At 41.0% G+C, this 14,174-nt stretch overlaps 2 protein-coding genes across 2 annotated transcripts; both read right to left on the bottom strand.

Annotated features, from left to right (window-relative positions):
• On the bottom strand, positions 1 to 4,191 carry LOC135522379 (serine/arginine-rich splicing factor 10-like). The gene is made up of 6 exons (XM_064948568.1): positions 3,997 to 4,191; positions 2,596 to 2,700; positions 1,562 to 1,665; positions 1,101 to 1,290; positions 929 to 979; positions 1 to 787 (listed from the first exon to the last, which is right to left on the bottom strand). Exons 1-6 carry the CDS (start codon positions 4,059 to 4,061, stop codon positions 559 to 561), a joined length of 744 nt encoding a protein of 247 aa, XP_064804640.1. The 5' UTR covers positions 4,062 to 4,191; the 3' UTR covers positions 1 to 558.
• A 7,928-nt stretch (positions 4,192 to 12,119) lies between these two features.
• LOC135523124 (fatty acid-binding protein 10-A, liver basic-like) lies at positions 12,120 to 13,397 on the bottom strand. The gene is made up of 4 exons (XM_064949851.1): positions 13,201 to 13,397; positions 12,752 to 12,924; positions 12,438 to 12,527; positions 12,120 to 12,234 (listed from the first exon to the last, which is right to left on the bottom strand). The coding sequence occupies exons 1-4, from the start codon at positions 13,265 to 13,267 to the stop codon at positions 12,184 to 12,186; spliced, it is 381 nt and encodes a 126-aa protein (XP_064805923.1). The 5' UTR covers positions 13,268 to 13,397; the 3' UTR covers positions 12,120 to 12,183.
• Positions 13,398 to 14,174: the final 777 nt, after the last annotated feature.

Here is a 14,174-nt window from a genome sequence, read left to right as displayed (position 1 = left end):
TTAAAACGTAACATTTTTATTCCACAAAAAGAAAACACTGCTGCTCGATTTGAACACAAAATAACAATTGATATCAAATAAAAAAATGCAGGAGATTTTAGCAACATCAAACCTACAAAAATAATAGCAGTTAACTTGATGGCCAGATATCACTGCAAACTCCAGATTTAACTTTAACTCTTCTGTAGCCAGAGGTTAATACCCATTAGCCCAAAACTGTACCTTTGCATTTCATAGTTGACCAATTCTTATGTGCTGAACTTAAATCCATTGGGTTCTCAATTAATAGAATTAAACTGATATGAATGTAAATTAAAAACAGACAATGTTTTTCAGAGGTGAATGAAACTGAACTAACATAAAAAAGTACTATCCATCTGTAGGGACAACTAGCTCTCCTGTTGTATGGCATCAGCCCAGATATATCATAATAACTCAACTAATGAACCGAGGTGGGGTGTGGAATAACCACTCCCTAGATACCATATTCATATGTTGTAGTGTTGAACAAAAATATCTTACAGCTACAGAATAACAGGGTTTGAGGGTGGTGGGGTCCTAGGATCTGGAGCGAGATCGGGACACAGATCTGGAGTAGGAGCGTCGACAGGCCTGTTTCTGGGAGCCAGAAGAGGGGTGGAAGTCCTTGACGGGGCTGGGGGATTTGGACTGAGACTTTGTGTCTTTGGGCCTGGATCTGGGAGGAGAGGGGGAGCGGGATGCAGAGCGGTTACGAGACGGGGGTGCATGGTGCATCCTGTGGTGTTCACGTGGAGGGCCTCTGTACCTGTAGAAAAAAGGATGGCATATGAACAGAACAATCAGTCAACACACTAATGAATACACGGACTTGACAACTGTGTAGTGTTTTGAAACCACATAGGAGTCGTGTGTGTGTGTGTGTGTATATATATATTATAATATCTACCTGTCATTTTCATGGCTTCTGCTTCTCCTGTGCCTGCCATTTGATCGAGAGCTGTAGAGAGAAAAGTGAAAGTAAGAACCAGTCTGTATACAAAGGCATTTCGGTCTGCAATTGGGAGGATTACTTGACAAGCGAAACAGTGGTTTAGTTTCAGTGTCACCGAGGAACTCACTCTCTAGGGCTCTCTGACCTCCGAGGACGACGGTCGCAGGAAGGGCTACGCGACCGGCGCCTTTCGTAGCTGCGACTGCGAGAGCGTCTGCGTCGGCCATCACCGCGTTCGTAGTCGTCGTAGCGGGAGAAGGAGCTGCTGCGGGACCCTCTGCGAGGAGAGCTCTCCTTAGTCTTCATCTGGTTGGGGGCTGGAGGGACAAGTCATTAAAATGAAATACTGGGCACAAGGATAGTTGAGCAAGAAGGGTTTAAAAAAATTATTTGGCATGCAGGTTGGCAATGATTTCACTAGTCAGAGACCCGAGTCATGATATTACCAATAAAAGTGAAGCTGTAAGCCTAGTTAGACTTTCCTACTTAGATTCTTGGGTAAACTGTTGACGGTGAAACTGATTGAATTGATTGGTAGGTAGTAAATAGTGCATTCATACAGGGCACCTAAATAAAACCCATTCTTACTTTTTCGGTCACCCTGTGCAAACTGGATCTCGATCTGTCGACCACACACCCACTTGTGGTCCAGGTTGTGGAGGGCATCCTCTGCATCTCGCACGTCCTCAAATGTGCTACAGACTGTTAGGGCTCTTTACTTTTACTTGTGGAAATGGGAAGACGTATGCACACAAACAACTACGAAAGTATTTTTAAAAAGAGGCTGGAAGCTTCAAATTGGTAAGTCAATTGTGTGCCAACATGGAATAATAGTAAGATGAAATAATAAAAACATGAAGCTGAAACGTCTGTTCAAATTTCGGGAGGAAACGAGAACAAAGGCCACACAAATGCAACATTGAAATCGTAATTCAGCAAACTTGCTTACAATTAAAATTATAATTGTCTTGCCCTTTTGTACAGAGAACACACAGAGCAAAATATTTGGAGGTGAAGAGCAAGGGTTCTATTTGGTAGGATACAAAACATTAAGCTTGTTACCTTTAAGCTTCAGCTTGACCTTTATGCTCTTTAACTGCTCGGCAGAAGAACTTGAGATTTCCGGCTTGTCTTCGCCCAATACATCCTTTAATTTTCCTCTCTTTGGTAGTCAAACAGCTGCCTTTCGTGCCCTCTTTTCTCCTCCTTGTATCTTCATGCTTTAACTTTGCTCTTTGTGTTCTTCTCCCACTATTTCCTGTCGCCTGAAATCATTATGGTCCCTTTGGCTTGAAACTACTCTACACCAGTCTTTACATTCTTTGTTGGGGTTTCTCCAGAACTGTACGTCTTTAACATTTCTAGGGTAACAGAAGCAATTTTAGTTAGGAGAGATGTTGATTTGTCTCATGTACACATTTTGTATTGCGTTTAACAACATTCAATGTTCCCCTCCCATAAACCAGTATAACCTACTCTTTATGACAAATATACAATAAATATATAATAACAGCAGGCGAACTCAAGACGTGCGACAGTCAATACCCCACGTGTGAATAATAACAATAATGCACCGAATGAAAGACATGTTCATTAATACATTACATGAGTATAAAGGATATTGAATGTAAGCAAATCCTCTTGGTCGCCGTGTAGAGAAGTCAAGTGGAATGTAGACATCTACAATAGGCCCATAACGACCAAATTCGCGGCGTAGTTCCTCTGGCCTAAAGTGTTGCGAAATGACAGGACATTTAACCTAATGGCCAGCGAAGTACAACCTTTTTGGGCTAATATTAAACCAGTGTGATTCAAAGTTCAAACCTGCAACTGTGGCTAACAACCTTCGGATTCAACTAAATTGGCTTAATACTTACCATAGAAATGGAGGTATAAAATGTGAGATTGGACAAGAGATATTTCATGCATTGCAAGCCAGGTAGATGGTAGCCTGAGTGCCAGTCTGTTTGTGCCATCATGCCAACTCCTGTCACTTATTGTCATGTTTGGCATACATGCTAGTTAAGCCCAGGTACTGGTTCAGCCAGTTCCATGATATGGAGTTGGCAAAAGGCAAGAAACAGTCAACCAGTGGTGTAAAGTACTTACGTAAAAATAATTTAAAGTACCACTTAAGTACTTTTTGGAGGCATCTGTACTTTAATTTCATATTTTTTTGACGACTTTCACTTCACTACATTCCTGAAGAAAATAATGTACTTTTTACTCCATACATTTTCCCTGACACCCAAAAGTACTCGTTTAATTTTGAATGCTAATCAGGACAGGAAAATGTCTAATTCGCGGACCTAAAGAGAAAATCCCTGGTCATCTGCATCGGATCTGGTGGACTCACTAAACATAAATGCTTTGTTTGTAAATTATGCCTGAGAGTTGGAGTGTGCCCCTTGCTAACAGTAAATACAATTTAATAAACAAGAACATCGCGTCCTCTGGTTTCCTTAATATAAATATATTTTACCTTTGATACTTATAGTATATTGAAAACCAAATGCTTTTTAAACTCAAGTAGGATTATACTGGGTGACTTTTACGTGAGCCATTTTCTATTAAGGTATCTTGACTTTTACTCTAGTGTGACAATTGGGTACTTTTTCCACCACTGCTGGCAACCTGGCAGGTAGAAAGATGGCCAGCATAATTAAGTTATTCACAGTTGGTTTAAACAACTCTCCTGTTTTTGTGCAAACCATTCTATTTGGTGCAAACTCATGTGCAGCCGAGCAGACATGCTAACGTTAGCTTTGATACAAAGCGTAGCGAGCTAACGTTTTCAGGTAACCAGCTTAGCTATCCAACTAACGTTAACGTTTCCCATCATACAAACATAAAAACAACTAGCAACCGACAACACTTACCTACACGTTTTCATTGTAAATGAGAGTTAAAAATGAGTAAACACAGTTTAGCCACCTAGCTAACGTTGCTCGCTAGCATACGTTAGCTAGCGTTAGCTAGCTACCGTACTACCTCGCACGTCCGAATGATTCAATCATAGATACCTGGATTCGTCGGAGATGTTTCTAATGAAGAGTGATGGGTTAGGGGGCCTCATGTACCTAGCCATTGTAAAATATTGTTGTTACGGTTGAAATTTCTGATATAATACCAGTAAATTATATGACTTGTCCTAGCTGTAGCAAAAAGCAGCGAGGTGGTCTCATCTATCCGCGAACAGAGGCCAGCGCGCAGGCTCAGATACCATTATTTTAGCCCTGCCCACCAGGGGTGGACTGGCCATCTGGCAATTTGGGCAAGGGCTATTTAGATGTTAAATGATGAGTAACCACGGCCGGCCAGCTAATTATGTACGATTAGGGGGCCATTGAGGAGTGCAGCATTTTCTGAGCTAAACTGACCAAGACGCACCTCCAACACACACATAAAACCTCACATAAACCTCGTAAATTCAATCTGGAGTGCCAGAGGCGCTCAGAGTGTGCTCTGGGCATTTGTAAATTCAAAGTACTGAGAGTCAGATTGTCCATTAATAAATTTAGAGCATTTCACTCTGAGGCACACCTTGATCCAAGCGTTCTGACCACTCACCCTGTTTTTGCTTTGTCATTATGGGGTATTGTGTGTAGATTGATAAGTGGAAAAAAACTATTTAATCAATTTTAGAATAAGGCTGTAACGCAAAAAAATGTGAAAAAGTCAAGCGGTCTGAATACTTTCCGAATACACTGCATATGAAAGTTCCTGAAGTTTCCAAAACCATATCGCTAGGGAGAGCGTCAATAGTTAATGTATCCAGTTGTCCTCCATACCATCAACTGAGAACCCAAGACTGGCACCGGCTGTAGATCCCCCTTGGGCACCCTTGGGTTCTCGAGAGCTAGGGTCACCGCTGAAATTATTTATATAAAAAATATCCAGGAGTTTTTTTTAATAAAAATTGAGTTTTGCATGTTTGGTGTAGGCCTAGTTTTAGAAAGTTGTGTGGAAGGGTCTCGAGCACTGAGGTAAATATGAACTGGAGACAGTCGACCATGTTGGAACGTTGTTTTCAACGTATTCTACTCACATTCGCATACTCCGTTTCGGGGTCGCTGCAATCTGCTTTACAGAGTCAGTAACACCTTCTCAGTGCACACTGGAGCAAGCGCGAGCATCAACAATGCCATCACGTCATCCAGAAGCATGGCAGACATTGGATGAATATTAAAATGTTCATATCTTCAGCTGTGAGTGATGGAACGAATCAGCTTTGAAGACAATTACTGAAAAAATCCAATAGATATTTTTTGGCACAAAAGTGATAGGTTTTCACTAGATAACACAGCCAAAACAAGTCAAAATTGGCTATATCGTAAAAATTTATGAAAACAAAAATATGCTTTTGAGGGACAAGATTAGGGTTAGGTTTAAAATTAGATTTTAAGAAGAGAAAATGTAGAAATAGGTGTTGTTTTTTGTCTTTGTGACTGTTAACTAGTGATGGCCCCTGGTATCCAGTGGCCTGGGGAGGTATGCAGCAGGGGCAGATGGACTAGAAATCGACCCTAGCATTTCTAACGCACTGTACAATTTATTTCCTTGAAGCCACCAGACCATTTTATTTAGCATTCTACAAACTATTCTGATCTTGCGAGAGCTTACGGTCTGTTCCGCTATACGGATATCCGTGTAGTGAAACAGAATGTAAGCTCGCAAGATCAGGATGACTCATATGGCACTACCTAATATTAGCCAAATAATGCAACTTCAACAGGCAATAAAAAAATATAAAAAATTGACCAGTCCTTGTTATGTGTGTACAAGGGCACATTGTTGCCATCTGTTGGTAAATGTTCATTACTGCAACACCAGTGTTTTACCAGTGTGTTTGAGATATACACCCTGATGTATTCCAATGTGCTGAACATAACTGGTTACTCGCAGGGCTGGTGATTGCCGTTCTGTCGCTCTAAGTGAGACCAAAAAATGGATGAAAAGTATTTTCCACATGTTTAAAATATTTTTTTCCCAGGACTTTGAAAAGGCATCTTTTCCGGATGTTGAAAAATAGGTACTGTATGTGATAAGCCTACCATTTGCTAAACACTAAAAGGCTGAAACGTAACAAAATGTGGATTGGTGGATACATCTTGTTATTTGAAGAATTTTAAAAATATTGATGTCAACTGCCTGTATGCAATGGAGAGTGAGATGCTATGTTAGCCTCAAATTTCGAGATGGTAGTTTTTCCTCAAAGTTGCCAGGATGTCACGTGCAACACACATCAGTAAACTCATAACAACCTAAGGATTACGAAACTTCTATTAGATCAAATAAGCCTCAATACAATTAATGTTCATCTTGACTAAATTTGACACTTTTTGATTGCTTCCCATGAGTATTTTTCTCCACTCGTAACACACACACACACACACACACACACACACACACACACACACACACACACACACACACACACACACACACACACACACACACACACACACACACACACACACACACACACACACACACATACCCACTTAGAAAATCTTGTTTTTGAAAGAAAAGCACATTTTTTGTCCATTAAGATAACATCAAATTGATCAGAAATACAGTGTAGACATTGTTAATGTTGTAAATGACTTGTAGCTGGAAACAGATTTTTTATTAAATATCTACATTAGGCGTAGAGGCCCATTATCAGCAACCAGCAATCACTCCTGTGTTCCAATGGCGCGCTGTGTTAGCTAATCCAAGTTTATCATTTTAAAAGGCTAATTGATCATTAGAAAACTCTTTTGCAATTATGTTAGCACAGCTGTAAACTGTAGTGCTGATTAAAAGAAGCCCTAGGACCATGCCTCAGGACTACCTGGCATGATGACTCCTTGCTGTCCCCAGTCCACCTGGCCGTGCTGCTGCTCCATTTTCAACTGTTCTGCCTGCGGCTATGGAATCCTGACCTGTTCACTGGACGTGCTACCTGTCCCAGACCTATTATTTGACCATGCTGGTCATTTATGAACATTTGAACATCTTGGCCAGGTTATGTTATAATCTTCACCCGGCACAGCCAGAAGAGGACTGGCCACCCCTCATAGCCTGTTTCCTCTCTAGGTTTCTTCCTAGGCTTTAGCCTTCCTAGGGAGTTTTTCCTAGCCAACGTGCTTCAACACCTGCATTGCTTGCTGTTTGGGGTTTTAGGCTGGGTTTCTGTACAGCACTTTGAGATATCAGCTGATGTACGAAGGGCTATTTAAATACATTTGATTTGATTACAGTGTCTAGTTTGAGAAACAGACACTTCACAAGTCCTCAACTGGCAGCTTCATTAAATAGTACCCGCAACACACAAGTCTCAAGGTTAACAGTGAAGAGGCGACTCCGGGAAAGCTGGGGCCAAGCTTCCTGCCATCCAGGACCTATATAATAGGCGGTGTCAGAGGAAAGCCCAAAAAATGCCAAGTCAGACTGTTTTTTTCTGCTACCGCATGGCAAGCAGTACCAGAGCACCAAGTCTAGAACCAAAATGCCCCTTAACAGATTCTACCCCCAAGCCATAAGCCTGCTGAACAATTAATCAAATGGCCCCTTGACTATTGACATTGACACCCCCCATTGGTTTTGTACACTGCTGCTACTTGCTGTTTATCATCTATGCATAGTCACTTCACTCCTACCTACATGTACAAATTACCTCGACTAACCTGTACCGCCGCACATAGATTCGGTACCGGTACCCCCTGTATATAGCCTCATTTTTTTTTTTACTTTAGTTTATTTGTTAAATATCTGAACTCTTTCTTGAACTGCACTGCTGGGGATCGGTGTCCCGTCCATGGGACGGTTGAGCTAACATAGGCTATTGCGATTCGCATGAGGTTATAAGTAACAAGAAAATTTCCCAGGACATAGACACATCTGATATTGTCAGAAAGCTTAAAAACTTGTTGAGGATAGGGGGCAGTATTTTCACTTTGGATGAATTGCGTGCCCATAGTGAACTGTATCAAACTCTGTCCTAGATTGCTAATATATGCATATTATTATTAATATTGGATAGAAAACACTCTGAAGTTTCTAAAACTGTTAGAATTATGTCTGTGAGTATAACAGAACTCATAGGGCACCATGGAGCATGGAGGTGGTGGTATGGGGGTGCGCTGCTGGTGACATTGTCAGTGATTTATTTAGAATTCAAGGCACACTTAACCAGCAAGGCTACCACAGCATTTGGAAGCAATACGCTATCCCATCTGGTGTGCGCTTAGTGGGACTATCATTTGTTTTTCCAACAGAACAATGACTCAAAACACATCTTCAGGTTGTGTAAGTGATATTTGACCAAGGATCAGCTGACCTCAACCCACTTGAGATGCCTTCGTATGAGTTGGACTGCAAAGTGAAGGAAAAGCAGCCAACAAGTGCTCAGCATACGTGGGAACTCCTTCAAGACTGTTGGAAAAGCAGTCCAGGTGAAGCTGGTTGAGAGAATGCTGATAGTGTGCAAAGCTGTCGTCAAGGCAAAGGATGGCTACTTTGAAGAAACTCAAAAAAAAATAAAGAAAAACCCTTGAATGAGTAGGTGTGTCAACTTTTGACTGGTACTGTAGGGTTGGTTGGTGTTGCATTTTTCTGTTTGTATCAATATGTAACATTATACACTACCGCACAATAGGTGGCGGCATGCACAAACAAAATGTGTGAATGCCATGATACTGAAGTATCTTGTGTAGGCCTAGCGAGCCTATCTGTGCATGTGATGGTGTGTGTGTGTCTTCAAACCAAACCATAAAAAAATATGGAAATCAATTGTTTAAAAATGTCACAGGTTTCATTCATTTCATTTGTACCATTTCACAACTTGCCTGGTTGTTTCAGTTAGGTGTGCCTATGCAAAGTCACTCAAAGGTGGTACTGAAACCCAACTGTCTGATGGGTTTTGAAAATGTGATATCTTTCACTACCTTGGTTGTTAGTGAAAGTTGGACTTTAAAAGCCCCATCTAAGTAGTCATTTCAAATGTGTAAGCATTCACATCTCCCCTTCATTGTCTGTCGTCTTGAATTGAATGAGTGCACACATTCATTTGAATCAGAATACAGATTTTATTTTAGTCATGTACATGTTCTGTCAAGTATTTGATTGTGGATACTCCACCCCTTCCTTTCTTTGGAAGGTTTTTCATTTTGTGATAAGTGTGCACCCTAAATGTTTGTACATTTATTTTAAACATTGTTTAAAATGGTTCAGTGGTCTGTTTAACTGGAATGACTTGTTTAAAAATGTGTGGTTTCTAAAGTGGGGAACAAAATAATAATTTTCATGCACTTTTATGATTTTGGGTAGGCAAAAGCTCTGCGCATTCTATAATATACTGTATAATATGGGATTTTGCATAGAATAAAAATCATGTCTGTCTCAGTGCAGTTGAACTCGGTGACCTTCATGACTTCAATGTTGTGCAAATGAAATGCTACAGACTGAGTTCTATAACTACTGAATGGTTACACCTTTTATTCTACATTTGATTTTTCAGTCCAATACCAGGCTGAGAATATTTGGCCAATAACTCGGTTTACTTGTATTCTCCTGTTAATGTTTGTTGGCCTTCAGCACACCTGAAGCTGCATTTAGACATCTAGCCCAATTCTGATTTTTTTCTTCTTCTCTAATTGGTCTTTTAACCAATCAGATCAGCTCTGAAAAAGATCTGATGTGATTGGGCTAAAGATCAATTAGTGCACCACACTCATTCCACAGAAGGCCAAGTGTTTGCAGGTTTTCGCTCCTCCTGTACCTGATTGATGAATTAAGGTCACTTATTAGATAGGAACTCCCTTACCTGGTTGTCTAAATCAAATCAAATCAAATTGTATTGGTCCCATACACATGGTTAGCAGATATTAATGTGAGTTTAGCTAAATGCTTGTGCTTCTAGTACCGACCATGCAGTAATATTTAAATTACAAGTAATCTAACAATATTACAACAACTACCTTATACACACAAGTGTAAAGGAATTAATAAGAATATGTACATATAAATATATGGATGAGCGATGGCCGAACGGCATAGCCAAGATGCAGTAGATGGTATAGAGTACATTATATACATATGAGATGAGTAATGTAGGTTATATAAACATTATATAAAGTGGCATTGTTTAAAATGACTAGTGACACATTTATTACATCCCATTTTTTTATTATTAAAAAGTGGCTAGAGATTTGAGGCCATCTCGTCGTTGTTGGTACTCAAGCCTACCACTGTTATGTCGGCTGCAAACTTGATGATTGAGTTGGAGGCGTGCATGGCCAGACAGTCATGGGTGAACAGGGAGTACAGGAGAGGGCTGAGAACGCACCCTTGTTGGGCCCCAGTGTTGAGGATAAGCGGGTTGGAGATGTTGTTTTACTCTCACCACCTGGGGGCGTCCCGTCAGAAAGTCCAGGACACAGTTGCACAGGGCATGGTCGAGACCCAGGGTCTTGAGCTTAATGACGAGTTTGGAGGGTACTATGGTGTTAAATGCTGAGCTGTTGTTGATGAACAGCATTCTTACATAGGTATTCCTCTTGTCCAGATGGGTTAGGGCAGTGTGCATCTGTGGACCTATTGGGGTGGTAAGCAAATTGGAGTGGGTCTAGGGTGTCAGTTAGGGTGGAGGTGATATGATCCTTGACTAGTCTCTCAAAGCACTTCATGATGACGGAAGTGAGTGCTACGGGTCTTAATTGAAAGGAAGAAAACAAAAACCAGCAGACACTAGGCCCTCCATGGAATGAGTTGGACACCCCTGTATTAGTGAGAAAAATATCAGAATTGGGCTGCCTGTCTAAACGCATCCTGAGGTCTCTTGTCTAGCTGGAGGGTCCATTCGGAACGCCATCAACCGGGCAACAAGGACCACAACCTTGACCAGACCACTTGGGTCAGCCGGGTAGGTCCACTTTAAAGACAGGGTTTGAGAATATGTGTCTCTGGCGCCGATGCGTTACGGGATGACCATCACCACATGCATCGCAGCCTGGGTGTGTCACTCCCCACACCGGAACACCAATGTAGGGCCACTTTCCTTACATTGATTCTGTTGCAAATAACTTTGTCTGTTGCAAAATGTTTTGCAGCAGAAACCATTTACTCCAAACAGAAGACGTTTTGCAAGGACAACAAGAGTATGTATTGGACAAATTTAGGGAGGTCCATCCCCATTTCATTCTGTTTGCTCTGTTTGCATCCTTTTGGTTCTTAAAACGGTAAGAGTTTCCATTGAAAGACATAATTAATACACCCCAGTTTTGATTATTTCAATCACCAACTCTATTTTGCAGTAATTTTATAAAATTAGTCAATGGTCACATGTAATTATGCCTGATACTAGGTACAGTTCATTCGTAAAGTATTCAGACACCTTCAACATTGAACCAATGTGGAATACACATTGAATTGACGTCTGTACCCAGTGGGGCCGTCAGGTGTACTTCCCGGAGCAAGCCCACTGGAGCAGCTTAATGGAAAGATCAGCCTGGCCTGAAGTCATCATAAATAAACTACATTTATTTAGTTTTTTCTATTGGAAGGATTTATTAATTTGAAATTGTCTACTTATGATAAGGTAACATGTTTATGTTTCTGTCCCCATTTGATATGGTAAATATATCCAATGCAAAAAACATCTACATTTAAATGGTATTAATATTAATTTGCATAGATTTCCGTTAATTCCCATATATTCCCGTTAATTCCCACGGAAAGTTTCCAGCTCTGAATATTCCCCAAAATGTGCAACCCTAGTCACGCCAGATACTGACTAGTTTTCTGATCCAACAGATGCATATCTGTGACCAACAGATGCATATCTGCATTCCCAGTCATGTGAAATCCGTAGATACAGGTTCTCTTTTAGTTGTACATCTTGAATGTAAATTATGCATTAGCGACTCAGTGGTTTGTTTTACAATGTGAAATGAGTTGATGTACCCAATTTTGCTGTTTTGAGTGTGAATTATCACACTGTAGGCCTATTCAGTATTTGAAAGGGCACTGTGAAATGATAGACTGTGTATTTTGAATCATATGTGAAATATATATTGAATACTTTTCTATTATTCAATCAGTGTTCACTGTTTATTAGATGATGCACAGCAGCATGTTCACAGCACACATAATAAACCACACGTTTTATGTCAAGCAAGTTTATTTAAATAGCCAAGGACCGCCCCCTGCCTGCTACCATTCCAGGTTCACAACTTTTTGCTCCTCCTGATGAGTGACGTCGAGCCCACTGTCAGCGTCTGAAATGGGGAAGGTAGTGAAAAGTGTTTAGTTACTGTGGTCAGGTCACAATTATACAAATAAAACCACCTAAGGTAGAAATAGACAGCTTGTTTGACCTGTGCCCCATATTTCACAACTGTATATGCTTATATTTGACACGCTGTACTGACAGATGTGTAGTGTGTTATTTTTCAGTGCTACCAACATTAGGTCAAATTACCTCAATCATCTCTCCTCCCTTGAGCTCCTGGACGCTGGAGAATTTATCTGTGTTGCACATCAGCTTTCCTCCCTCCAGTCTGACAGTGCACTGTAGGGGCCAGAGAAGAGAGAGGTGATCAGTAATGCGTGGCAATAACGAGCGAGGACAGACAAGCTTAGAAACTTGGAAGAGTGAACAAGACATACACTCACTGCAGATACAAGACTATTGGACTTCAGTTCAAACCTGTCGATTTAACATTATATCAGTCAATCAATCAATACTTTCATAAGTATAGATTCAACACAGACAGGTAAATGTGGATTGCCTACCTTGAGCGTCTTGCCATCCATGGTGGTGATGTCGGCCTCTTTGCCGATGGTGAAGGAGTTGGTGATGGACTTGCCAGGAGTTTTGGAGGTGATGACAAAGTCATTGCCATTCTGCTGGATCTCAGTGATGGGCTTGATATCTTTGGCCAGCTTGATAACATCTTCTGTGAGGGCTGATAGACGGGCAGGAGGATGACTCATTAGCTTACCTTTTCATTTTGGGTCATAGTTGGGAATCTATAGTTCAATCTCTTGTATTTCCTTGATTCCTTACATCCTCTCTCCCTCTCAAAACTCATTGGATGAGAAGGTCAGAGGGGACGAACCATTAATCTTCTCTCCTCCAATGAGTTTTGAGAAAGAGGACACAAGGAATCAAGCAAATACATTTCAGATTTACCCCTAAACAACTCTATACATGCAATGCAATGGATCTTTAGGAAACTCACAGATGGCCCTGAGAAACTCCTCGTAGTTCTCCTGCGCATACACCTGCCACGTTCCACTGAAGGCCATGTTGTATGTGTCTGTACCGGTCCGGTTTCTTCTCCTTCACCAAGATGGGCAATAAGAGCCTGAGACAGCTGTGCGAAGCTCAACACAAATGTAGAGATGGCACTGCGTCCCCCACAGCTACTTATATCAGCAGGTAGAAGGGGTTCCGCTCTGTGCCTCTGTGTCTAATCAGTAACACAGCCTCTGAAGTAATGTCCCCCATTGTTTGAACAACCCAGAGTTCGCTTACATCTCTGTCTGGCATGATCCCAACTTCCAGTTGTCTTGAGATGGGGAAGAGTACGTTATGTCTGAGCCATAATATGACATATGCATAGGTTTTACTCATCCCAATAGATTGGCTTCTGAAACTTCTGACACGCAGATCTCAAGTTTGTTTCTGAGCACTTATTGCAATACTGTCCTAAATACAGACCTGTGTTTAAATTGCTACAGTGCCTTGCGAAAGTATTCGGCCCCCTTGAACTTTGCGACCTTTTGCCACATTTCAGGCTTCAAACATAAAGATATAAAACTGTATTTTTTTGTGAAGAATCAACAACAAGTGGGACACAATCATGAAGTGGAACGACATTTATTGGATATTTCAAACTTTTTTAACAAATAAAAAACTGAAAAATTGGGCGTGCAAAATTATTCAGCCCCTTTACTTTCAGTGCAGCAAACTCTCTCCAGAAGTTCAGTGAGGATCTCTGAACGATCCAATGTTGACCTAAATGACTAATGATGATAAATACAATCCACCTGTGTGTAATCAAGTCTCCGTATAAATGCACCTGCACTGTGATAGTCTCCGAGGTCCGTTAAAAGCGCAGAGAGCATCATGAAGAACAAGGAACACACCAGGCAGGTCCGAGATACTGTTGTGAAGAAGTTTAAAGCCGGATTTGGATACAAAAAGATTTCC

Source organism: Oncorhynchus masou, chromosome 30, assembly GCF_036934945.1.
Source record: "Oncorhynchus masou masou isolate Uvic2021 chromosome 30, UVic_Omas_1.1, whole genome shotgun sequence".
NCBI classification, from domain to species: Eukaryota; Metazoa; Chordata; class Actinopteri; order Salmoniformes; family Salmonidae; genus Oncorhynchus; species Oncorhynchus masou.
Note: the sequence above shows the minus strand (reverse complement) of the source record. Positions and strands in the feature narration are given on the sequence as shown.